Below are 26,859 nucleotides of genomic sequence, written 5' to 3' on the forward strand. Positions count from 1 at the left end.
GAGGTTGACAGCTGTCCAAAATTTTGGTTTTTTGGTCAAAATACCCATAGCTGAGAGCTTGACACCTATCCATTTTTTTGTTTTTTTTATCATTTTATAGCCCTCCAGCTTTGCTTTGGTTTTGTGCCACTTGTTGCTTTGTTTTATGCCACCTGCCTGCTGTGTTGCCTTTTTTCTGCCACGTTGAGATGTTTCCTCTCTCTTCATCTCTTTTCTTCTTTACACAAAGTCTGAGCATTTTCTGTTTTTGCTTCTCTTCTCATCTTCATTCTATTTGTTTTAGCCCAATTGCATTTCTCTCTCTATTTCTCCCGTAGAGTTGGTTGTCTCTTCCCTCCTTTCTTTCTCTTCCTTCCTTCCTTTCTTTCTTCTTCTATTTTCTTCTTTTCTCTTCCGATTCGAACACAACCAGCCGCAAGAAAGTCATTTTCTTTGTGTTGTGCATGTTGCATTTTCTGTTTTTAATATGATTCTCTTCTCATCTTCATTCTATTCTTTGGTCTGATTTTTTGTGGTTTGATTTTTGGGACAGACTACAGTAACAACGGTGGTGCTGAAGGTCAGGACGATGTTGAATAATAAAGGTGTCATTTTGAACTATTTTTCCCCTTTTTTGGGGTTGTTATTTGTCTCTATTTATTTTTTGTTACTGATTTTTCAACTGTGTTTTTTGTTCCTTTTTATTTTTCCGGGCTATCGACGAAGAAGCATTCAGCAGGCAAGTTGTTTCTACTTGGAAGGTTTTAATTTTGTTTGTTGTTATGCATGTTTTTTTTCTTAATAATAGTTATTTTTTCTTACTGATTGTATAACTCTGTTTTTGGTTTTTTTTTTATTTTCTCGGGCTATCGACGAAAAAGCATCATGCAGACAAGTTTTTTTCCTTTTGTTGTTATACATGTTTGTTTTGGTACTATTTGTCTCTATTTGCAATGTTTTAATTTTGTTTGTTGTTATGCATGTTTCCTTCTTAATAATAGTTACCGATTTTTCAACTGTGTTTTTGATTCTTTTTATTTTCCCGGGCTATCAACGAAGAAGCATTCAGCAGGCAAGTTGTTTCTATTTGGAAGGTTTTAATTTTGTTTGTTGTTATGCATGTTTTTTTCTTAATAATAGTTATTTTTTCTTACTGATTTTATAACTCTGTTTTTGGTTTCTTTTTATTTTCCAGGGCTATCAACAAAAAAGCATCATCCAGACAAGTTTTTTTCCCTTTTGTTGTTATGCATGTTTGTTTTGGTACTATTTGTCTCTATTTGCAATGTTTTAATTTTGTTTGTTGTTATGCATGTTTCCTTCTTAATAATAGTTATTTTTTCTTACTGATTTTTACAACTCTGTTTTTTGTTCCTTTTTATTTTCCCGGGCTATCGCGAAGAAGCATCCACCAGGCAACTTTTTTCCCTTTTGCTGTTATGCATGTTTGTTTCATTACTATTTGTTTCTATTTGCAAGGTTTTAATTTTGTTTGTTGTTATGCATGTTTTTATCTTAATAATAGTTATTTTTTCTTACTGATTTTTCAACTTTGTTTTCGCTCCCTTTCTCCAAATTTCTTAGATTTGGTTCTATCTAATTACCTTGAACCCATTGATTGCAGAAAAATATTCATAGGGGGTTTAGCGAGAGAAACGACTATTGGTGAGTGTTTTCTATTTGTATTGTGTTGGTTTGTTTTCTTTCTGGGTTTACCAATGAGCATTCGTGTAATCAACTATTTTTTTAAATAATTTTGTGTGGCGCAATTCATCAAGCACTTAGAAATCGTGGAGAAGACAGTTCAGGTTACTGTGCATTATTGTTTCAAAATGTTAAATTTTTCCAAAAAAATTTTCTCGGAGGCTTTTATTTTCAATTGTTAAAAATTAAGCCCATTGCAGTGTGTCCACATGTTGATAGGTTTGGCATTTGGAGAGGAGGGAACCACATGTATATTGGTTTAAGGTGGAGTTTCTTCTGCAGTGGCAATACATGAAGGGAATTTCCTGGCTTTGGAAACTTCCATTACCTAGAAATCGAAAATGCAAGAGTATTTTAAGATTTACCGCATCAAACTTTAGGTATCAATGACATTGGTTACCACTCTCTTCTAATATATTGTCTTTAAAACACAGGACAAAGAAAATGTTTCCAGGCCTTGAAGGTTTTCCCAATCATACTGAAAATGCTACTGATGTACAGGATAGGATGGATAGGCTATCAAAATTACTTGACGGCATAAGTTTTGTGCACAATGAAGCAGTTTTTATAGGATATTTATTAATAACCATAATAATTGATGATCCAATTTCATTGGAAACAAGATTGAATGTTGTTGTGAATCATTATTCGTTGTTTCAGGTTCCTATATCTATAAACTATAGACTGCTTGATGATCAAAGAGAGGGAGTGAGGTTTTGACATGGTTTTCTCAACAACGATCATGGAGGCATACTTGGAGATGACATGTGAGTTGCAAATTGTATCCGCCTTCTCTTTTTGGTCCTTCTTGGCTTGCGACATCTTTCAATCTTCTGCAATTTATATTTATTTTGGGTACTCCCCTAAAGCGTGCAGCAAGGGGCATGCATTTTAAGTTACATTCCTTTCCTTTAAATGCCATATCAAGCTACTCATAAATTGTTTTGCCATGTGCATTTTTGTTTTTTTGCCTTTGTTGATGCACTATTTGATTTTGTCTCTTTTCAGCATTTAATAATTAGGCTCTTTTTGTTCTCTTAGTCAAAAGTTGAGAAACAAAGTGAACAATTAGTTAACAAAGGAAAATAGGAATGCGATGCCTCATACATATGCATATCAGATTTTCTGCAACTTCAAAGGACATGACTTTTTTTGGGGTAAACAAGTTTGTGCATTCCATTGGTTCTCTTCTAAGGTTGAAAAGCCACAATTCATTCGTTTTCTTATGAGAATTTTCCTATTTATTGTAGAAAGAATAACCTAACATTGAGTCATGCCTAATTTAAGAGGAAAAAGTATATAATCTTATATTTAAGATTTTATATTAGAAAACCTTTTTTCTTTTGGTCCTTGAGATTCAACATTTTTACCCCTAAAGTTTCAATTTTTTGCGACAAGCAAAAAAAAAACTGCAAATAAATTCATGGGTACTTGAGATTCAACATTTTTACCCTTAAATCTCATTTTTTTTAAAGCAAGAGTAGTGTTGTTTTCATGTATGCGTTCTTACATGCATGTTAGTTTTTCATTTTGTTTGTGTTGGACGAGGTTTGACTTCTCTTCTGGTGCTGTTTTCATGCATCCTTTCTTACATGCATGTTAGCTTATCGTTTTTCTCTGTTCATGGTACTTTTACTGTTCTGTTTTTTAATGGTAGCTTTGTTGTTGTATTTTCTTTTATCTTTGTTCAGTGGGGCAAAAAAAATGAAGTTTAGGACAAACACCTGTCTTCTTTGTACTCTTTCTTAATTTTTGTTATTTTTTTGTTTTGATTAATTATTAATTATTATTATTATTATTATTACTATTATTATTATTATTATTATTATTATTTGTCTTTCTTCTCTGCGATTCCGCTTCTTTGCTATGGCTTTCTTCTGCATCATTTTTGTGTAACCCAACAATATTATTTTTATTGAATTAATGAGAAGATGTGGGGGTTCAATGTAATTTTGTTACGTGAAAAGTGTTGTTTACATGTTTTGTTGCTGAGAACGGTTTAATTGTAGAGAGGGAGCAACCATACCTCGAGAAGGTTTAGAAGGGTGCAAGCGAAACACAGAGCAATGAACAATATCAATGATTATGCAGAATCCCTCTTTCAGGTTCATGATGCCTTTTCTCTATTATTATTATTATTATTATTATTATTATTATTATTATTATTATTATTTGTCTTTCTTCTGTGTGATTTCGCTTCTTTACTGTGGCTTTCTTCTGCATCATTTTTGTCTCGAACGTTTGTGGTGGAACACATTTTTTAGTAACAAGATTACTGATATTGGTTGTGATATGTGTAATGTTCTTGAAAAAATGATCATTTTTGTCTTTAGGGCTCGAGTTTTATGGATAAGTTTTGTGAATATGAATAACTTTTTACTATTTTGTGTGTTGCTATTAACTTTGAGAATGTATATTAATTTTGAATGATTAGTATATTTACATGGTACAAGGATAAACTACTTGCTTCAATTTATTTATTATTTAGGGCCTTTTTCTTTTTTGAGAATGCTTCTATGTTTTTTCCACTTATACATTGTTTATTTTTTTGAGTTTCCCTCTATGTTTCTATGATTCCATTGTGATGAGTGGGGAATTGTTGCAGATGTGCTTAGAAAATGGTGCGGGGCCAGAAAGAGATGAGCTTGATTTTGAGTTTTTGGGGAACAAAACAGGAGAGCCTTATTTGATTCAGACTAATGTATACAAGAATGGAACTCGTGGGCGTAAGATGAGGCACATGCTTTGGTTTGACCCCGCAGAGGACTACCACACCTATTCCATTCAGCAAGAATTAGAATGAGATCATGTTAAAGAGGCATTTGCTTAGTTGATTCTAACTAATTAACTGCTATATAATTTTAATTTTTGGAGTTATTTGCTGCTAGCTAGGGGACTTATTAGGGAATAATTGAACATGAACATGTCATTTGAACCTTATGATCAGAATTGAAATATCTTGATTATTTTCTCAATAGAAGCATGATCTGAAATGTGATTGTTATTTTAACTTTATGGTTGAAACACATTTTGCTAGTATCTTATACTACACCTTTGAATAGTTATTCAATAGCCCAAAAGGAATTACAAATCTGTTATGGCAATGAAATTAACACTAAAATTTGATTATACTACAAATTATATATAATCCTATAGCGCTGATAAAAAAACTATATAATCTTATAGCAGAATTATTTACTTTGCGGGGTTACTTCTCTTTATTTCTATCTTTAAACATGAGTAACCAACCAGTTGATTGGAAATGGATAGAAATGCAACTATTTTCAATCAGGAGAGATGTAATCTGGATTCTATTATAGTTGCTATTAAATCCAGAGCTTGGAATTGGACATCAACTTTCGGGAAATGACTAGAAATTTCTTTGTATTTGTGGCGCTTGGATCCTACACATTACATCAAGTTTCTGTCATAAGATTATTCATAACTATACCTGAGGATACTCCACCCAAGGGGCCCAAACAAATTTACATATACACACAATATCATAAGGAATAAAATCAGTAATTGCTTATGGTAATTGTTAACAGACTAAACATAACAAAAATAGACTTGATAGATAAGTAATTCCTATTACATTAAAAGAATTGTACATGTCTTCTTTATTTTATTTATATAATCAAATACACAATATCATTAGAATCCAAAAATATACGTATAAGAAAATATCATTATTTCTATTTTTGTTAACTTTATAATAAAAAATTAGGTGTGGGACCTATGCTTTGCACGATTTTTACAAAATTTAAAGTGAGAAAAGAAAAACAAAAGGAAAAAGTGAAAAAAAAAACGTGTTGTTGCGGGACAATTTATATATATATATATATATATATATATATATATATATATATATATATATATTTGTCATTCTCTGAAAATTATTATTATTATTATTATTATTATTATTATTATTATTATGTGTTGTTGATTTAACTTTAGCAAGTGTGTTTATTTTTTATCTTATTAATTTTTCAACTTATTATATATCCTTTTTGATGTTTTATTTTTTAAATCACCTTTTTTCTTTTTCAGTTAATTAATAATATTTCTATTTTTATCTTGCTGATTGCTTCCTGCATTTTTATTTACATAATATATTTCTGATTTTCTGTGTATTTTAATTATTTCTCTTTATATCTATGGGTGAAAACAAATTATACTCTGAATTTCTTATTTATTGTACTTAAAAATATTCTACCAACTTTAATGCTGAGATTCACACTGGAGACAAATCACGTCGGTAGTGCAATGAAAATTAGAAATTTTCCTTACTTTCTCTTTTTCTATTTAATTAATTAATTAATTTATTTTGTTATTATTATTATTATTATTATTATTATTATTATTATTATGTGTTGCTGATTTAACTTTAGCAAGTGTGTTTATTTTTTATCTTATTAACTTTTCAACTTATTATATATCCTTTTTGATATTTTATTTTTTAAATCACCTTTTCCTTTTTTCATTTAATTAATAATGTTTCTATTTTTATCTTACTGATTGCTTCCTGCATTTTTATTTACATAATATATTTCTGATTTTCTGTGTATTTTAATTATTTCTCTTAATATTTATCGATGAAAACAAATTATACTCTGAATTTCTTATGTATTGTAATTGAAAATACTCTACCAACTTTAATGTTGAGATTCACACGGGAGACAAATCACGTCGGTAGTGCAATGAAAATTAGAAATTTTCCTTACTTTCTCTTTTTCTATTTAATTAATTAATTTATTTATTTTGTTATTATTATTATTATTATTATTATTATTATTATTATGTGTTGTTGATTTAACTTTAGCAAGTGTGTTTATTTTTTATCTTATTAACTTTTCAACTTATTATATATCCTTTTTGATGTTTTATTTTTTAAATCACCTTTTTCTTTTTCAGTTAATTAATAATGTTTCTATTTTTATCTTGTTGATTGCTTCCTGCATTTTTATTTACATAATATATTTTTGATTTTCTGTGTATTTTAATTATTTCTCTTTATATCTATGAGTGAAAACAAATTATACTCTGAATTTCTTATTTATTGTACTTAAAAATACTCTACCAACTTTAATGTTGAGATTCACACGGGAGACAAATCACGTCGGTAGTGCAATGAAAATTAGAAATTTTCCTTACTTTTTCTTTTTGTATTCAATTAATTATTTTATTTATTTTGTTATTATTATTATTATTATTATTATTATTATTATTATTATGTGTTATTGATTTAACTTTAGCAAGTGTGTTTTCAACTTATTATATATCCTTTTTGATGTTTTATTTTTTAAATCAGACATATACAATAGTGAGTAATTATATAAAAAATTATCTATTTGACACTTTAAAAATTAATAATGAGTAATTTTAAATTTGTGGCACTTTAAAAATTATTTATTTTTGATATGAGATATATTTTCATTCCAGCATTTTAATATATTTGTATTTAGAATTGTTTATTTGTATGTGTATAGTTTCTTTTCTAAATAACACTGATATTCGAGCACTATGAATTTATATATGAAATCCTCTTTTGACATGTGTCTTCCCATTGTGAATTTATATATGAATTTATGAATTTTTGGTGCTCACAATTATGCATTTTCTAATCATGTTCATTAGGATATTTATTGGTTACAAGTTATGCATTTTCTCATCATGTTTATTGGGACATTTATTAGTTCCAGCATTTTAATTATATTTTCTTTATTTCCTCTGAACAATCTTCCTTTTATCAACATTATAAATATATACCTATCTAATCTTCAATTATACTACTCTGATTGCAATTTTACTAACCAAGCGACTCGTGCGTACGCACCGGTTGCAGACTAGTTTATAATAATGTTGCACATTTTGTTTTTCTAGTGAATTTAAAGATATTTCATAAATAATTCAGTTCGATTTCAGTCACAACAATGATTTTGAGTTCAGAACAAAGAAATATTTTAGTTTAGTAGTCTTAAATGAGTCTAATTTAAATTTTAGAATATCATATACCAAACTAAAAAAATAGTTTGGTTTATTTGATTTCCGTGTTGAACTAAATCACAAACAAAGCTTGGTTTGCATGAAGTCTAAGCTTCAAATTCTGTTGTCAATAGAACAAACAATGTTGTTTGCTCACCTTTGGAATATTAAATTTAGCTAATCAAATGTTGATAGTTAAATTTAAATTTTTTACTTTAATTGATTCTTGTAATTTTTAATTCCCAAAAAATTTAAATTTGATTTTAAAATAAATATAGATTATTTTTAAGTTATCACAAATTACATTATCAAACATTATTTAATAGACACGTTACTGCTTAATTGACGACAAAGATCTAAAATAAAAATTTTAAAATATCAATAAAATGAAAAATTTATTAAGGATCAAATATAAAAGTGAAATATATATGGGTGATAAAAAATATATTTAGTTAAAAAAAAGCTTAAAATAATTTGCAGGGTCTTGAACAATTTAAAAAATAATAATTAAGTTCTTAAATAATATTTTTAATTAGCTTATTAAATCTGTATTTATTTTTTAATTAGGTATATGTCGTTTGACAATAAAGACCAAATTAAAAAATAAATAGAAATTTAAGGATTTAATTGAAAAAAATATAAAAACTAAACTAAGAATTATCAAATATTTAAGAGTTGTAAATTAATTTAACTTTAAAAAACTTATATTACAATTTAAACTGTTTAAATAGATTTTTTCATAATTATTTTTAAATTTATGATTTTTTTTAATTTCAGTAAATCAAAATTAATCGCTAATTTTAAAACTATTGATATAATATAATATTTTTATTATATTTTTGTATTTTATAAAATCTATCTATGTTCTTAGCATGCAGAACTGATGAGTTGAATAATCAAAGGCAAAAAGAAGAAGCAAAACCAAAGGCAGTAGTGTGTTCACCGTGGAACTGTTCTTCTCTCTCATAACATGCCCTCTGCCCAGGATCCATTTTACGTTGTCAAGGCCGAGATTCAAGATTCTGTAACTTTCTTTTTCTTATTTTTTGCTCTCTCAATTTACCTGGGGTTCACTCTCAGCCTAATTCGGATAAGAACTTCCATTTTTCCTTGAATAATTTGTGCTGTATATTCGAGTGATTGAATGTTATTATTTTTATTTTTTGATTTAATGGTCTTATAGTTGTTTTGATTTCATTTTCTTCTATCTTAGGTTATTAATCTGATTAGGCTTTTTCCTACGTAAATTTGGGAGTTTTGAAGGAAACCCAATTGCGATCTGTGGCTTTGTAGTGTATACACTGCACGATTTCTTGTGGGCGTATATGTGATTGGAGCTGAGAGCACTGAAAAAAAAATTACTATGTGTGGATTTGGGATTTTGATTAAAATTTAAAGTCGGATCTGTAACTGAAACAGGATATTATGCTAAACAGAAATGTGAATTGATGAATTGTTATGGTGTTAGGATTTGTGTTTTGATGGGATCAGTATTCAGTTGTTTTTTTAAAGTGGGAATGTGTTTATTTGATTGTCTGATTATTTGTTAATTTCTTGAAGATTGATAAGCTGCAATCTACTTTTCACCAATGGGAAAGCAAGTCCGGTGCTGCGGAACAAGGACATCTTACAAAGGAGGTTCTTGCTGGATGCGAAAGCATAGAGTGGCAGGTAGATCTATTGCATGCATATAAAGAATCAATGGCAGAATGGATGTTTTTTTTTTTATTATTGCATGAGCTTTTTCATTCTTCGAACATTTTCTTGCCATAAGTTGCATGAATTCAGAATTATTAGACTTTAGACATGCTTTTAGGTGGCTTTTGGTGCACCAATATCTTGTTAATGAATATGCATGTCCTTGGAAATGTTTCTAGATTTAATCTAATTATCATTTTTTGAATACTATAATCTTATAAGGTTAATATATTTGACTGTTAATGAATATTAAGTTTGTAAAAGTTTATTGTAATTAATTAATAAATTAATTTCATTTAAGTCTTCTTTTCCTTGGCCTTTATAAACAATAAATGCGGGAGAGAGAACAGATTGTATTGAGGTGGAGAGCATAATCCATGCCGGAGAGAACAAATTGTGTTCCAGAAACTTATTTTCAGAATGTATAAAAATATTAACTTCCAAAATTTAAATTCTGGAACTATGATTTTTTTTACTTAGTTCCAGAATTTAAATTCCGGTAGTCATTTTTTTAGTGTTCTGGAATTTAAATTCTAGAACAATGAAACTAAACCTGCCAATAAAGGGAATTATTGGGAAAAAATACAAAAAGATTAAGGGTATGAATAGAAAAAAAAGGGGTGCAAAAAGAAATCCCCTTAAATAGAGTTGGATGGGAAGATTTTGATTTTCACACATTTATGCTTGGTAAGGAGTGGAAAATGGATAAAAAGTCACGTTCAGCATTTTTTATGCTATACAAAAGTCCCATAATTGTGAGAGTGGAGCAAAAATTTTTTCAACTATTTTTTTTTTTTGTAGTACTAAGCTGGTTTAAAGGGATTTTTAATCCAAATTTTACCTGCTTTGTTTCAGCTCAGCAAAAATACTCTTAGTGACTTAGTCTATTATTCCTCATTAAAAAAACTGTTTTAAGTAAAAAAAACATGTTGTTTATGGTCTTTTCTTCTGCAACCTAACCTATATACAATTGCTGAAGTCTGATTTTTTGATAGAAAGGTGGATGAATTGGATAAGGCAATTGCTATAGCATCTAGAGATCCTTCTTGGTATGGGATAGATGAAGCTGAGGTCGAAAGCCGAAGGAGATGGACAAGTAACACTCGTTCTCAGGTATCCAAAAGTTTTAAGTAGGGAAGACAGTGATTTTTTTGAATCCAAACATACAGCTGCTGTTATTATCATTTCCTTATTAACATCATGTGTAAAAGATTCCTTTGTTGCATTATTAGGTTGGCACAATGAAGAAAGCAGTGGAATCTGGCAAGGGCTCAAGTACCACAAGCCATGCTAGTGTTAATGGGATGCGCCGAGAACTAATGAGGCTACCAAATTCTCATCAAACTGATAGCTCTAACCAGTATGCTGCCCGAGATAATGATGATTTCATACTATCAGAATCAGATAGACAAACACTTCTTATAAAGTACTTTCCCTCCTCTCTCTCTCTCTCTCATGCTTTTAGAGCTGGATTTTGCATGTCTTTTGTTCCACTATGGCAGAACACTATGTTTTTTAATTGACTTTCGCATATCTTTGTGAGATTATGCTCTAATCATAGCCATTTTTCTTCAATATTTGGTGGAAAAGAATATCTTGTTTGTTTGGTTGAGACCTCTTAAGTGGATTGAGTTATATTTGTCAGTCCTCCCACATGCTTTCTAAGACATGAGTGAATTGCTTTCTATTTGCATGAAACTTGTACAGAAGTATTTCTTTTTTTGGGCTACCCCTATGGAATAAACTGTGATGTTAAATTTAAGTGATTATTCTGTGTCTGTGTGATTGCATGCAAATTTTCTACTCTCATCAGTCATCATTGTGATTTTTCTTTTGTGAAGAAATTTTCTAATTATCATTTTTTATAACTAGAGTGATGTTTGGATCTACTCTTGGTATTTACTTAGACTAATTCATTACTGAAATGGTTGGTTTCTTTTTTCTTTCTTGTGGAACAAAAAAGAAAACAGAAACAAAGGAATAAAGGTTGATTTCTTTTTTCTTTCTTAACAAAGGCAAAATCATGAAATGCTCAAGAAATTAGAAAACCTTATTCCCATGGTTATCCTTTCAGGAAATACAATCTGCCTCTGGTTGCTATTTTTGTTTGATTTAATATTATATCTATTGTGGTGATAGGAGACAGGATGAGGAATTGGATGAGCTTAGTGAAAGTGTACGAAGAATCGGAGGTGTTGGACTTACAATACATGATGAACTCACTGCACAGGTAATGGTTTGAGAGGTTTTACCTCCATGATTCTTGCTATTTTGCTTCAAAACGTTGATGACTGGGTAGCACTTTGGTTTTTTATGTGTTTCCTTCAATTTTCTTGAATAACAGTATTTTTCATTTTCTGTTTTTTTATTTGCCTCTAACTCGATCAATTTTATTTGTCTGAAATTTGTGATTCTTACATTGTCAAAATCTTGATGCTTCAGGAAAAGATTCTAGATGAACTTGGTTCCGAGATGGACAGTACAACAAATCGTCTTGATTTTGTCCAAGTAAGTTTCTGCATCTATTTTTCATTTCTCCTTCAAATCTTCTAGTTTGATTTTATCTTTAGAAAATTTTATTATTTGAAAGACAAAAAATTTACCTCTAGGATTGCTGTTATTGATTAATAATATTTAAAGGAAAAAATAGTGTAATGATTGTGATACTAAATCTTGAAGAGGTTAAATGTTGCTCTTATGTTATGCTTGCAGAAAAAAGTGGCGATGGTTATGAAAAAGGCTAGTGCAAAGGGTCAGATCATGATGATATTGGGTTTGTTGGCCCTGTTCATCTTCCTCTTTATCTTAGTATTCTTCACCTAGTCATTGAGATGGGACCAGTCTCTGTGCTGTTTGTACATGAAAAGAGATCTAATATTTTTTTGTTCAGATTCAAGAGTAATAATAGACATGCATTTAACTATTCAGTTAAATGGAAGCCTTTTTGTGTTAATGTTTCTGGATGGTGGTAGAAAGTTCTGATTGTGATGAAAATGGGAAGCAATGTATTTCAGATTTATAGTAGGATTTTGATTCTTGACACGTTGGATTACGTGAATGATGCTAGTGATATTCGTTGCTTGAACCATTTTCTGCTGCATGTATTGTCTATTTATTGTTTGTCATTGCACATTCACTTGATGGGGGACACAAGATAGTCTTGCAGTGGAATTAATTAAATAGATTTTAAAAGAGTAAAATATCAATTTGATTTCTGAAATCAGCATCATTTATCAAGTTGGTCCTGACATTACAAAAAGTAAATTTAGTCCTTAATATTATCTATTTGTCAATCGATATTTAATTTGGTTCTTAGTGTTCGTGTGTGTCAAATATCTATAACGAAGTTTTTTGGTGTGGTATGTTAAGTGCTAATGCGGTACTTACATAGTACTAATCTACATACCAAAATGTGGTGCTTTTGTTGGCAAAAACATAAATGCTTAATGACATGGTTTAACTTTGATAGTCGCCTACTGTAAATAGGGGTCGTTGACGATGTCATTTATCAAATGAACTTCATTTTCACCATTAGAAAATTCTTTTAAAATTCATCAATGCCTATTTGTTGCAGATTAAATGTTGCTATAGACAAGTACACATGATCTTTGAATTTGATAAAGATGGTGCCGCATGTGGCAAAGATATGAATTCTTGAACACTAAAATTAAGTTGTTTACATTTTTGTGTGGTGCTTCATATTGTGGCTCCGTAGTGGAGGAGGAAAGAAATAGAAAATAAATTGTGTGGATTATATACCTTCTACATTCAACTTTAATTTTAAGAAATTTTTTCTATTTTCATTCTTTCAATCAAAGATACAGCATGAACTTATATCTAGTATACATCTTGGGTAGCAAGAATCCACTCATACAAAATTTAATGTAGTGGCGACAATTTACAATGATGATCAAAGTAGGTTATCCAATATACTATTAAGAAGAGTAAATTATATAGTTTTTTATTATGTGAAAAGGGAGAGAAAGAGACCAAGAATCATATTGGAAATAGTCGATGGTGATGTAATGTTAAATAATATATTTAAAAATTTAGTTTTTAATCAAATTGAATGGTGTGGCATAATCCATGTAATTAACCTACTCGGGAGATAAAATAAATGTTCTTGTAAAAATTATGAAAATGACTTAAGAAAATGTGTTTGATTTTGTTTTTTTATGGTAAAAAATATAATTTGGGTCTTTAATTTTCTAGTGGGATATGAGGTATTTCCATAAGTTTCGATCATTTTAGTCAGCTATAAAATTAATTTTCAATTCGAAGTTTAGCTTAATCTCATATTCACACTTAAAAACTTCTCGCATCTTTTTATAAAATGTATTCTATGGGAATTAAATTTAGATCCTTTTACACAAATTCAGCATGTACTGTTAATTGGGCTGCACCTATTAGGTTTGTTTGGTTTTGCTTTAAAAATGCATCTTATTCTAAGAAATTCCATCAAATATAAGTATTAAGGACAAATCTCATGATCTATTTAAAATGTTAACGTTCTTTTAGTTTCATATCTAAATTGAACTTCAACATTATTTTTTAAAACTTGTCATTAACTAAACAATTTTATATCATGATTTAAATTATTCATCATAAATCCTAAACATAATTATGCATTTAAAGATATTTATTTATTGTGAATTTTAATCACAACAAAACTTATATATTAAAAAATTATTTATTATAAATTTCAATTATATAAAATAAATTACAACAGTTAAATTAAAAATTTATATCAAAAGTTACTAAATAAAATTCCAACATTAATTAAAACACTTTAAAGTTTAAAGTATCCCATTCAAATTTATATTAACCATCATTGAGTGTGGATCCAACGGTTGTGATTATCTTGCTTTTCAAATTTGTATGATTGGATTGGATGGTTTGAGAAATTGAGATGTTCAACTTCCACTTGAACTTGCCGCTTCTTCAAGTTGAAGGCAACAAACACACACACACACAACAACAGTCACCGAAACGACACCGTTTTGACCGATGGTGAAGGGGTTGCACGGGCAGAACCTCCCTGCCGACGTGGCGCAGGTGGTTGATCAGCTGGAGCGCCACTGCTTCGCTCCCGATGGATCTCTCATCTCCAGGCCTCTCTTCAACGATCTCCAGCTTGTCTCTTTCTCTCTCTCACACACACCATTTTGATTCCAATGTGTTTGTGAAATTTTCCACCACAATTTTCAAATGGGTCCTCCGTTTTGTTTTAAAAATTTGAACTTTCTCTGACCCATCTTGGCAAATTCCCAAAAAATTGAATAAAAACGAGTTGGGTGTTGATTTCGTGTGTTGGTTTGCAGGCCAGAGAGGAAATGTGCAGGGAAAGACTGCGTTACCTGGAAGCCATGGTAAAGGCTTATATCTATACAATAATAAGTGTTTGTAGAAATATAATTTTTTTTTATGTCGTGTGCTATTTGGATTGAGAATTGTGATCTGGGAGTGAGTGCTTAGTTTTTGGTATTGCTGGAATGTGTTGGTTTAAGTTTTTTTTTTTTTTTCTGGACAAATGTTAATTGTTAGTTTGTTAGTTTATGTTAGCAGGAGGGATCGAACTCAGCATCTTTCCCTCCTTCCCCTCCTTTTTAACCATCCAACCAACCTTATGTGTCCTATGTGTAGGTTAAGTTAGTGTAATTGTTTGCTTATAACAACAACAATGACAAAAAAAAATACTATGTCCTACTAGGTGAGGTTTGTTACATGGATCATATGCTGTCATTTGGCTCAGTTAAAGACCAAAACTTCAGAAATATTGTTTACTATTTTTTTTTTTTTATCTGTGAGAATCAAAGACAGTGTCTGGGGATTTACAATAACTCACTCGCCCTGTTTAACCAACTGAGTTAAACCCCCTTGACATATTGTTTACTACTATAAGATTCCTCTTAACAACTTCCTCTGCTGTCTTTCTTGGTCTCCCTCTTCCACTTTTCATAGGATTAAAAATCATGTGATCTATTCTCCTTACTGGTGTTTTGAGTGACTTTCTTTGTACTTAGTGATTTGTATTTCTCATATTGGGGTATGGTTGCAGGCTATATATTCTGAGGCTATTGCAATGGTGGAAGAGTATCAGCAAGCCATTTCTGTGTCCAACCTCGGTGGAATCAGAGATACTGGCAATCTTTATCCACAGCTTGGGTTGAGGACCTCTCCTCAGGTTTTGAATTATTATTACTGGAAAGTGGAAAGTTAGTTTGATTAATGAACAGATATGACTGAAAATTCTGTTGATTTTGGTCTTAGAAAATTTGAGTCTGCACATTATGTGCTCATATGCTTTTTTCTTTGGCACATTGGTCTACGCTGATTTATACAAAACTTACATGTATACATAATGTCAGGTTTATCAGACTTTAGAGCATCAAATGGTTGTTGCTGAAGCAGCTCAACGATTGAGGCTACCTCTTATCTCCAAAGACGGGGAAGTTCATGATGAAGACATTGAAAAGCTAAGTGTAGTGTCTCGAAGCTCCCTTGACAGTACTGTTAGTGGGGCTAATTCTTCTAACTATAACACTCCGAACAGCTCTGTTAGTGGGGCTAATTCTGCTCTTGCTGCTTCAGATCCAGTGGAACTCGGAGTTGGTGGTGTTCCCAATCGTTTTTTGGGAATTACTCCTTCTTATTTGTGGCAAACTCAGCATCAAAAAGCACCATTATCCGTGGTATACTATGTGTAACAACATATGAAAGTCGGCTTCTAAGAATGCTTTTTCTGTGGTGGATTTTTGTTATGTGATTAACTGTTATGTTTTTTAATTATTGACACATTAACAATATCTTTAGGATATGACTGAATATCGCTTGGCTGTTTCACGGGAGGTAGAGGCTCGCTTGAAAATGAAATGTGAAAAATTATCAGAAGCCTTTGTATTGGATGACAATGGTAAGTGTGAACTGCTTATTACTTATATAATATGGCATTGTGATGGAGAATTGTTGATTTTCTTTGGTTACCATTTCGATGTTATGCGCTAGCTGATTTCTCATTTCCTTGTTTCTTGTTTCAGATTCTTCATCATCTGGAAGTCATAGTTCAAGTTCTCGGTTTCCAGAAAGGTTTATGTTCATTTGGGTAGCCTAATTCTTTTAAGTTTTTGGCAATATATTCACTTGTAAGTTATAACATAATAATCCTCGAGATTGTGTTTGTGTTGAAGTATGCAACCTAGACTTCTACATGAGAGGTTAAGGCCAAAAAGGCTAATACCCAGTTTCAATTTTTTGTCTCTACTCTCAGGAGATGAGGCATGTGAATTTTTGTACATATAGTAAACTACTAAAATTTAATGACCCTCAAAATCACGTCTATATTTTTTGTGAAAGTTCTTGGATGAGTCAGATCTGTATTTGTACAATTTTAGATCAATGTAATGATGAAAATGACAAATGTTACTGATATGACTAATAGGCTAAAAGTTTGCTTTTATTTTTGGTGATCTGAGTAACATGGGTCAAGGTTTATTTGATTTCTGGTTTCTTTAGATCCACAAGATGGAGGAAATTTTTACTTTCAAAAGTAATATCTTTTTATTTTGAATTCTAGGTGAGGTCCTATCTTATATTTTGCATTGCTTGTATCCTATGTTAAAAAAAAAATTGCACTTGGAAATATATCTGTAGACTAAAGTTACTTACTTTTCATACTGTTACTTTACCAGGGTGAAATTGCTGATTGAGGAGATTGAAAGGGAAGAAACAGCACTGCGGGATGACCTTTATTCTGCAGATAGAAAGTTTGCTGAATATTACAATGTATTTGACAAGCATTTAGTACAATAACCATCTTTCTTATGGACACAGACATTTTCTGAAACTCCCACACTGATAGTGTGTTTGGATAACACAATTGATTTCAGCCCTACAAAATCATGATATCATGAAAAAGTAGAAGCAACTATTTGTTGCTTCACCACTAATTGATTTTTTCTCACCGTGAAGCTATTCCAATTTCCAAACGCTGAATCTGTGTGTTGTGTGTGTGTGTGTGTGTGTGTGTGTGTCTGTGAGAGAGAGAGAGTTTGCATGTGTGATGTATCATGCATTACAAGTTGTATTTCTGTTTTGGTAACATGTTCACATGGTGGCATGTAGATACTGAATGTCGTGATGTTTAAATAGGTCTTGGAGCAGATACTTGCAGTGCTTATTAAACTTGTCAAAGATTTGAAGTTGGAGCATCAACATAAATATGTCAGTATTTATTATTTAATAATTTCCACTATGTTGATAGCTAAGGACATACCTTCACTTAGCCCATGTATTTGTAGGATGAGACGCAGAAGACTTGGCTCTGTAAAAGGTGTGAGACCATGAGTGCGAAATTGAGGTTTGTTTCTTATCTGCTATATACTTTCATTGTACTTCACTATAAATACACTGTAGAGGTTTTGAAATTTGAAATAATAAGAGATGAGATGATAAATTGAATAACTGAGAATAGAAAATCTCAAATGAACTTTGCTTTTCTTTTTTAATAGGTTGTGTTTTAAATTTCAAAATAGATGTTTTCTTGTACACATGTTGGATACAAAACATTGCTTCTACCTATGGGTTAAGATAATAGATAAAATTAAATTAAATTTTGTATTATATAACATCTAGACAATGTAAGACTGGCTTGAGCATAGTTTTGTTGTTGTGACACATTTTTAGCACCCAACCCCTACCTAGTTAGGAAGGTTTACAGCAGGAGACCTGAGGATTGGCCCTAGAAATCATGTAGGCAGCCACTGTTAGTTAGCCTTGTCAGCGGAGGGTAGGCCTTGTGATTTGATAGAGTAGTTAATTAGTTACGTTGTTATAAATAAAGGCGGAGGAGGTGGGGTGAGGCAATTAGTTGGTTAATGAGTGGTAGGGAGAGACCAGTTTCTAGAATCCCTGAGAGAGTGAGAGACAGTCTACATTCTACAATAGAATCATTGATCCAAATGGACCTTCGTTATATTTTATTGAGGACAAAGGGGGAAGTGCCAAAAGAATTGGGTGGTGTTGAGCCTAAACAGAGGGGGTTGAATCTGAAACTCAGGGCATAATTCTTGAAACTAATTTGTCCTAAATTAAGAAGGCAGGATTTATATTCTAAGTTTCTAACCCTAAGTTTCTTTTATTGTCAACTGTTTTCATTTATGATTTGCAACATTTTTGTACCTCCACTTGAAGCAGAGGGAAGCATGATTTGTTGTCCAAAACGGTAGTCAGATACTCAGATTATAAGTCTAGATATTAGCTGGTTTAACTCATACATAGTTACATGGCATTTATTTTCTGCTATATTCGCCACAACTTGTTAATTTTTCCAGGTTCTATTATAATTGTGATATTTTCCATTGCATGCCAGTGTTCTAGAACACGTTCTCTTGCTAGAAACTTACACTAAGGACTCTATACCTGCCCTTCATAAGATAAGGTATGAATGACAAAACCTTTGTAAGTCTGTAAGCACTTTCTTCTTTAGTGTTAATAAACCATTTTTCTGTTTTTAATTTTAGGAAATATCTTGTTGAGGCAACAGAAGAAGCTTCTATTGCATATAACAAAGCGGTACGTTCCTGTGTCCTCATGCATGTTTTAGTACTTAAGAAATTTAGTGGTCTTTGACTTTAGTTCTATGTTGTTTTTCTCCATGGTTTGAGTTCTTCACCAGAAAAAAAATGTTAATGTTATGAAACAAGAGGTAACTTTGTGAAATTAGCTGTTGGAAAACCACCTTAGTTGTGGTCACCCCAAGGTAAAGGGGTGTGCTAAAGTCCCACATTGTGGTGGGTAGCCGTGGGCAAAAGAGGAACATGTTGAAGTCTTACATTGACTAAAGATAGTACTGAGATAGAGTATATAAGTAGAGAACAATCCTCACCTTACAAGTCAGTTTTGTAGGATTGAGTTAGGCCAAAATCACTTTCTAACCCGGTATCAGAGCCTATCCTAGACCAATTGATTGGCCTCCTATGTTTGTCACGCTACAAGCGGATAGCCTTGAGCGTGAGGGGAAGTGTTGGAGCTGTGGGCAAAAGGGGGACATGTTGAAGTCCCACATTGACTAAAGATAGTGTCGAGATAGAGTATATAAGTAGGGACCAATCCTCACCTTACAAGTCGATTTTATAGGGTTGAGTTAAGCTCAAACCCACTTTCTTACATTAGCTCAGATTCGGAATATGCCATCCCTTTTGAGAGCATTGTGTCATTTCTTATGCATTGAAGATAATGGATTGATGCATAGTCATTTTCTTTTCTAGTGTTCCCCCACCTCAATAGATATGGATGATCATAGAACTTTTAATGAACTCATAATAGCACATTTCTTCAAATTCAAATCTTAAATATCTTATTGTTTTTTATTGACATATTCTCCAAGTCCCTACATTATTGTTACTGTTTTGATTGAATAATAAATATTTATCCAAATATACTCTTGATGGTTGTACTTGTGTAGTACTTGTGGAGAAATTTATCCAAATAGAGCTTAAATTTATGATTGTTCTCATTATGATGTCCTTTCCTCCATTACTTCAATCATTCATCATGTTTGTGTTAGTTATATTTTGACCCTTGTGCCAGGTTACCCGCTTGCGTGAGTACCAGGGTGTTGATCCTCACTTTGACAACATTGCAAGGCAGTACCATGACATTGTGCAGGTGACACCAGTTTTGCAAAAATATATTTACCTCTTTCGTACCAAATATTTTTATATAAAGATATCAACATCCGTTCTCAAATATTTCTATTCTGTTTGCCCTGAAACTTTCTTCATTTGGGATGACAAAAATGATGAAGGAATTTGAGGATATAAAAAATATACCAGTTTAATAAATGTGAAACTCTTTGAACTTCAAGGAAAAGGCACATATTTATCATTTCAATTTCCGACGTGTGTTTATCTTTTTCAAGTTTTATATGTTGATATTGTGCAGAAATTGGAGAACATGCAGTGGACAATCCACCAAGTTGAAATGGATTTGAAACGTTTGCCAGATAAACCCAACACATAGAAGTTTTATGCTTTGTCTCCTTATCTTGGTTTGAATTCTTTTTGTAAATGGTATTAAAGGCATCACCCTTCTCTTAACCTAACATTCATCATGTCCCTAATGACTGATAAAGACATGTAACCTTCAATCTGTGATCTTTTTTAAATATTTTGGACTACTTTGCATTACCATACCTGATAGAGGAGAAAAAGGAAACTTCAAAGTCAGCTATTTCTGCTAGTTTAAGATCTCAAATAGTATTGGGGTCTTTATTCTTTTGTATTCAATCAAAGTATTTTTGTATGCGTAGGTTCTAATACTCAGTTTCTGAATGACGCAAATACGGTGGATGAATGTACAAGTAAACATGCACTAAGAGAATCACTTTATTTTCTTTGTGTGTGAGAGAGAGAAAACTGTAGAATGAAATATCTGTCGCTTCCTTATTCATCATCAGTTTAGAGCTGTTGAAGTTTGTTCGTAGTTGTTGCATGTTTGTTTGTTGTAGTTATAGTTTGTGTTTGTCACCTTTGTCCTTCATTATTGTGTAAAGTGGTTTAGGTGAAAGCTGATTTAAGATGAGAAAGTGAGAGGAGTTTAAAAAGAGAGGTGGAGGAAACTGTGAGAATATAATAGAAGATGAAGACAAATTGAAGGAAACAAAATGAATTATTGAATTTTGAAGATGGAAACTGCGCTTGATGCTTCAAATTTTAAAATTAATTATTTAATAAATTACATGAGAAGCTTTTTGATTATTACCTTTGGCGATGTGTCATCGAAGATGCATGATGTGTGGTGGGATGCTTACTTCATGATTGAGGAGTTTTAGAAAGTTAGATTGACTAACTTCAGTAAATGGTCAAAAGATATTTTTTTTTATATTTATATTAATAATTTTGAGAGAAAGAGCAAAATATTAATTAACCATTTTTTAAAAAGTATTTTTAATTTCTATTAATTATATAATATTTATCTTATTCAATTAATTTAATTTGTGACTTAATACTATCTTACAAAGACATTCTGCCCAACTTATCAAAAAGAAATGTCTATATGAGAACAAAATGAATTAGAATGTGTCCCACGCTAGTGGTCCTCCCCCTTTATATAGAAAAAAGGGTTTTAAAATTGATCGGCGATTAAACTCTGAAGACAATGATTCAAGATTAAGTAGTTTAATTGTAATTGAAATAGTAATAATTTAATAAAATAATTAACTTTTAATGTAATATATTAAGAAATATTAAATAAAATATATAATATTTATAAATTTATAATATTAAGACAACCTTTTTAATAATTCATACCCGAAGTATTACTTAATCAATTAATAATGCAATTTTTATGAGTTTACTTGTGATATATTCTTATTATAAAATTTGTTTATATTGCATGTCCCTACTACTTTTTCAAATTAATCCTGCAGACACGTATAATTAGCAGAATATGTAAGCAATTCATATATAACATCTTTTTAGTTTATCAAGGATTTTTTTTTTTCACTTATCAAGGATTCTAATAATTGATATGTTTCTACAAATAATTGAAATTCAATTTCTTGGTCTGTATTCTCAATGTTTGGAAAATTAAAAAGTCATTCTGGTAGGCCCTGATCAATGAACCTACAAAACCCTTCAAATTATATTTGATTCAATCCAGGTAGTGCAGACATTACTTCATCTCCATCCCCAAGTATTTTCAATTTTCTTGTAAATTTTATTGAAAAGTATTTCACTGATTTATTGTCATTCTTCATCAAATCACATGAATCAATTTAGCAATACTAAAATTTTGTTCTTTAATACTGAATTACATGAAATTTTAACTAATCCGATGTATGAAATACCTATTATAAAAAGAGGAATAAATAAAATAGAATTTTATATTCAATTTCAAAGGAATGAATTTGTAACAAAATAAACAGATAGAATCTGAATTCTTATCTAAAAATGAAAATGAATTGAAAATTTTGATTTGAATTTCAAGATATTTTTTTATTTCCTGATTGAGATATCCTCTCTTTCATCCCCAAAAGAATAATGATTGAATCAAAAAAATTTTGAAACGTGAAGTACAATAAAGTACAATTCTATCAATTTTTTATTTTTAAAGGGCTATCTAGATTATTATTCGAAATTATGCATAATTTATGGTTGACTTGATTGAAATAATAAAGTAAAGTACTTAGACTCTATTTAAAAAAAAAACAATTGGTAATATATCTAGTGTCACCACTTCTATTATATATGTATATTTTACAGAAAACATCAAACAAGAAATCCAAAAAAGAAAGAAGTTATAACAAATATATATAATATTGTAATATTTGTTCTGTAAATCCAAATAATATTAAATAATTTTTACATTATATTTGGATTGGATGATTTAAGAAGAGAAATGAGAGAGTGAAATGAGAAAGAATGCATGACTAAATAATAAAGGAAAACAACTAATTCAAAGACATATCTTTGGAGAAGCTGATGGGGTTATAGATAGATTAGCTAAGTTAGTTAGCTTAGAAATTGTTGGTAGTGATAGAAATTTCAAACACATTTCCTATTCTCTTTTTTTTTTTGTTAGCATATTGTAGAATTGGATACTCGTATATTTTAATTGATGTATTACTTTTCCTATAAAGAAAACATTAATATAATTTTGTTAAAAAACAATGTACTATTCCATAACTTTTAATTGAATATTTTAACGATTTAATTATATTAACGCTATGTTTGCTACAAGTGAAAATAGAAGATGAAAGTGAGGGGTGTAACGCAAAGAAATAAGTAGGAAGTCAGACTGTCATACATTCAATATGAGTGAAATGAGCGAATCAGTTCTCGAAAAAAGGAGGGCCCACACATTTTAATTGCACTCTAAATATAACATGAAATACAATGAAAGCCAACATGAATCTTGTGATTTCATCTGTTTTTAAAATTACCCTTTTATCTCCTGACATGAAATTGATTGATGTATCCTAACCAATGCCAATGAAAACCTGTTTTGCAGCCACCTTAGAAAATCAAAAATCAATTATGCTGCATGTATATTTAATTACGCTAAGTATAATCAAATATTCTTTCTTCCATATAATTGAATATGCTACTCAAAGCATGATTGAATACCTTTTTTTTCTCCTCTATAACACAACACCTATGGCATCTTGCAAGGACATACTCAATTATGCATGCATTTTCACATAACTGATTATATACATTCCTTTATTTAGAATCGAAGACTAGCATATAATCGTAAAAGTAAAAAAAATAAAAAATTCTAAAAAGAATAAATACATAAATAAAATTGAAATTATAAAAGTACTTAAGTTTTATTTTTTATTTTATTATTTACTAAATCACCGTAATTCAAACTTTTTATTTATTTTCATGTTTTTTTATTTCTATCCAACAAATGCATTTTTCACTCTTATTATTCATTTTCATTGCTTTTTCATTCACATCAACCGAACACACAGGCACGGACTCCAAACACGTCTTATAGACGTAGAATTTTGCCCTAACCAGCCCGTTCAACAAACTATAGATGATGTCATTTTTCACGCTCTGGATTCTTCCGTATCTTTATCTTGCATTCCCCTTCACTCCGTGGGCCCCACTTTCCGCCCTGGAAATATTATTACCTGTTTGGATGCACTTTCCCTTATAATTCACCGAATCACCCACTCACACTTTCAAGTTGGCTCCACCATGCTCCGCGTTCAATGTACGCACACTTGCAGGTGTCTTATTCTTATCCGGAATAAGAACAGGATCCTCTTATCTTCTCAGTCAAAAGCACCTCCTGATTTTCCGCACGTCACCGCAAACCACTTAATCGCCTTCCACGTGTGCTCGCCAAGCCATCTCGGCCGTTCAAAAACTTGTGGCCCTCACACACTTGCACCGCCTCTCCCCACGCACTACTATATATATGAGTAAATCCTCTTTCACGTTCTTCAAACATATCATTCTTTGTTTGCTTCTCAAGTCTCTCGAAGCCTCTTTCTCTCTCTTCTAGGTTCGTTTCTCTCTCCTCCTCGTTCTTGTTTCTTCGGTGATTTTATGTGTGTGTTTGTGTATAACGGTGGTCGTGTGTTTTGAGTAGCTTGAAACACGTTTGACGAACGATGTTTTACTACGTTGTTGTGTCTTGTTTATTTTAAATCATAGTCTTGTAAGTTCGTAGATCGTGAATTTGCTTATGATTTATTTCTTAGATATAAAAAATTATGGGGTTTTGTTGGGGATTTTATCATGATAAAATAAAAGCTTTCTCTTTTCTTGAATGAAATTGGCTTTTTTTGTAACTTTTGTTCTGTTTTGTTATGATTTTTTGTTTAGCACCTTCCTATTGATTCCTGATTCCGGGAGTTTGATGATTGGCCTTCATTAGGTATTATAATTTGTGGATTTGATTATAAATATGATGAACTTAGATACCGTTTATATTCTTAGGTGCTTTTTTGGTACTGTTTTTTCAATCATAATTGGTGTTCACACACTGGTAATCTAGATAATTAGGGTTGCAAAATTAATTTTGATACCGAGTTGAAACTCTAATTCTGATCAGAGAACAATACTTGAAGAATTGTTTCTTAGTTTTGTTCATGTGTTTCAAGTTTGATGCATGATTCATTGGTTCCCCAATATGGTGGATGACTATAGCCAATTTATGAACTCTTGATTTCTTCTTGTATTGTAAAATTGACATGGAATTTTGGTGGTTTGTTCCTTTGCAGAAGCTATCTGTGTTTGGTGTTACTAAGTCTCCAACAAGCAAAGTACATGGTTGATTTGGAAATCCAGGTCCCCACCCCATTCGACCCGTTTGCCGAGGCGAGAGAATCGGATGCCCCCGGAGCAAAGGAGTATGTGCATATTCGAATTCAGCAGAGGAATGGGAAGAAGAGTCTGACCACAGTGCAAGGGCTGAAGAAGGAGTTCAGCTACGAGAAGATCCTCAAGGACCTCAAGAAGGAGTTCTGCTGCAACGGAACCGTGGTGCAGGACAAGGAGCTTGGCAAGATCATCCAACTCCAAGGCGACCAGCGTAAGAACGTCTCCCACTTCCTCGTTCAGGCTGGCCTTGTCAGGAAGGACCAGATCAAGATTCATGGTTTTTGACCAATTGGTCTTGTTTTTGTTAGTAGTAATTTCAAGTTGTTCTTGAGTTTGTGAGTTTTGAAAGTTTGGATTGTTTTTCTGTTTGATGAGTGGTGTTGGAATAAGTTTGGTTTGGTTTGGTTTGGTTTGGTTTTCCAATTTTTAATGATTGGATTTCATGGATGTTGTTAGTGAACTTGAATTGTTCCAAAGCAAGTTACAGTTAATAAATGATAATTCGGTTTTCAGAAGATGGTGGATTCTACAGTGTCTACAATGTTTTTTACTTTAGCTGATTTTGCTGCATAAGTTTCAAATTCAATTTCTCAATGGTTGGCATTGTGAGAGGCTAGAGTAGATAACCAATCAACCATCAAAACGGTAACTACAATAGAAAACAACTCACCGATCTTTTTTATGTTGTATCTGGGGTGAGTCCTGAAGTTTTGATTTTTCTGTTTGATGAATGGTGTTTGGAATTCGGTTTGGTTTGATGTTCCAATTTTTAATGATTGGGTTTCATAGATGTTGAATACTGTATTAGATATTCTTGTATATATTTTTATTTTTGTATGCACATACTTTTTATATAACAATTCACATTCTCATATGCATACCTTGAAAATACTTTGGAATTAAGATAAGGGGAATTTTAAATACTTCAAAAAAATGATAACTGGATTAGAGATGTGTTCGTTTTGGTTCTAAAGTTAACTTGAGGTAGAAGTTTATACTTTCTTTTTTGTATATATAGTAATTGTCTCTTGGCGTGAAAGTATAACAAAACCTTTTGAGTTATTTTTAAACCCACTGGTCATACTACAAAATTAGTTCGGTTATCTCGGCTAGTAGTTGACTAAAATATTTTATCACCTTCAAAATAAGTATTTTTTTTAACATTATACAATAGTAAACCGTCATGTATGCTAATATGATAGACTTTTATAATAATTATCCTACAAATTATATTAATAGATTTTGATTGGTTGATCATAATAACGACAATACGTACAAATTAAACTCATAAATTATTCCTTATTGGGTCCGCAAGTTGTTAACAATTTGTAGCAAATAAATATACTTTCGTGAGATTATCTAGTACAAATTCTTCCTGGCTCTTTTTATTTTAACTACGTCCTAATTAGGACTTCTGATTTATTTAGAAGGTATTTTTATAAATTTTGGAATTTTTGATTTTTTTAAGGTATTTCTATAAATTTTGGTTACTATGAGATTATTTTTTAGTTTGATAATTTTTAATTTGAAATTCAAGTCATATTTAAAACTTATAATTTCTTTTCAAGAATATATTGTAGGATCAATCTCGTGCAGCTTGACGCCAACCAAGTTAACGAGTAATCACATAGTCCTTACATGACTCATGTCTGAT

At 31.1% G+C, this 26,859-nt stretch overlaps 3 protein-coding genes and 1 long non-coding RNA gene across 6 annotated transcripts; all 4 read left to right on the top strand.

Moving 5' to 3' along the window:
- The first annotated feature begins 1,445 nt into the window (after nucleotides 1-1,445).
- Nucleotides 1,446-4,660, top strand: LOC114394606. Of its 2 annotated transcripts, XR_003662804.1 has the most exons (5): nucleotides 1,446-1,644; nucleotides 1,903-2,063; nucleotides 2,344-2,450; nucleotides 3,693-3,788; nucleotides 4,289-4,660. It is a non-coding gene; the product is annotated as an uncharacterized LOC114394606 (long non-coding RNA). The 2 variants fall into 2 exon arrangements; XR_003662803.1 differs by having other exon boundaries at nucleotides 1,446-2,063.
- Nucleotides 4,661-8,543: 3,883 nt separating this feature from the next.
- On the top strand, nucleotides 8,544-12,453 carry LOC114395154 (syntaxin-61-like). The gene is made up of 7 exons (XM_028356861.1): nucleotides 8,544-8,692; nucleotides 9,229-9,339; nucleotides 10,366-10,479; nucleotides 10,599-10,792; nucleotides 11,506-11,596; nucleotides 11,809-11,874; nucleotides 12,079-12,453. Exons 1-7 carry the CDS (start codon nucleotides 8,639-8,641, stop codon nucleotides 12,187-12,189), a joined length of 741 nt encoding a protein of 246 aa, XP_028212662.1. The 5' UTR covers nucleotides 8,544-8,638; the 3' UTR covers nucleotides 12,190-12,453.
- A 1,809-nt stretch (nucleotides 12,454-14,262) lies between these two features.
- Nucleotides 14,263-20,847, top strand: LOC114394427 (AUGMIN subunit 4-like). 2 transcript variants are annotated; one of them, XR_003662772.1, is made up of 14 exons: nucleotides 14,263-14,502; nucleotides 14,688-14,735; nucleotides 15,425-15,550; nucleotides 15,735-16,058; nucleotides 16,180-16,279; nucleotides 16,404-16,452; nucleotides 17,055-17,148; nucleotides 17,515-17,586; nucleotides 17,664-17,722; nucleotides 18,734-18,802; nucleotides 18,885-18,936; nucleotides 19,954-20,031; nucleotides 20,308-20,435; nucleotides 20,675-20,847. XR_003662772.1 is itself a non-coding variant. In XM_028356000.1 (13 exons), the coding sequence occupies exons 1-13, from the start codon at nucleotides 14,374-14,376 to the stop codon at nucleotides 20,383-20,385; spliced, it is 1,278 nt and encodes a 425-aa protein (XP_028211801.1). In that variant the 5' UTR covers nucleotides 14,263-14,373; the 3' UTR covers nucleotides 20,386-20,843. The 2 variants fall into 2 exon arrangements, 1 of the variants encoding a protein (XP_028211801.1); XM_028356000.1 differs by having other exon boundaries at nucleotides 20,308-20,843.
- Nucleotides 20,848-24,268: 3,421 nt separating this feature from the next.
- Nucleotides 24,269-25,720, top strand: LOC114396598 (protein translation factor SUI1 homolog 2-like). Its single transcript, XM_028358662.1, has 2 exons — nucleotides 24,269-24,384; nucleotides 25,106-25,720. Exon 2 carries the CDS (start codon nucleotides 25,152-25,154, stop codon nucleotides 25,488-25,490), a length of 339 nt encoding a protein of 112 aa, XP_028214463.1. The 5' UTR covers nucleotides 24,269-24,384; nucleotides 25,106-25,151; the 3' UTR covers nucleotides 25,491-25,720.
- Nucleotides 25,721-26,859: the final 1,139 nt, after the last annotated feature.

This window comes from Glycine soja, chromosome 18 (assembly GCF_004193775.1).
Source record: "Glycine soja cultivar W05 chromosome 18, ASM419377v2, whole genome shotgun sequence".
NCBI lineage: Eukaryota > Viridiplantae > Streptophyta > Magnoliopsida > Fabales > Fabaceae > Glycine > Glycine soja.

Excerpts from the sequence above, each read along its gene's own strand:
- LOC114395154 (XM_028356861.1), top strand. The coding sequence starts at position 8,639 with ATGCCCTCTGCCCAGGATCCATTTTACGTTGTCAAGGCCGAGATTCAA. Across the intron at positions 8,693-9,228 it reads AGGCCGAGATTCAAGATTCT|ATTGATAAGCTGCAATCTAC; the intron begins GTAACTTTCTTT and ends AATTTCTTGAAG. Across the intron at positions 9,340-10,365 it reads GCGAAAGCATAGAGTGGCAG|GTGGATGAATTGGATAAGGC; the intron begins GTAGATCTATTG and ends TTTGATAGAAAG.
- LOC114394427 (XM_028356000.1), top strand. The coding sequence starts at position 14,374 with ATGGTGAAGGGGTTGCACGGGCAGAACCTCCCTGCCGACGTGGCGCAG. Across the intron at positions 16,059-16,179 it reads AAAAAGCACCATTATCCGTG|GATATGACTGAATATCGCTT; the intron begins GTATACTATGTG and ends CAATATCTTTAG. Across the intron at positions 16,280-16,403 it reads CTTTGTATTGGATGACAATG|ATTCTTCATCATCTGGAAGT; the intron begins GTAAGTGTGAAC and ends TTCTTGTTTCAG.
- LOC114396598 (XM_028358662.1), top strand. The coding sequence starts at position 25,152 with ATGGTTGATTTGGAAATCCAGGTCCCCACCCCATTCGACCCGTTTGCC.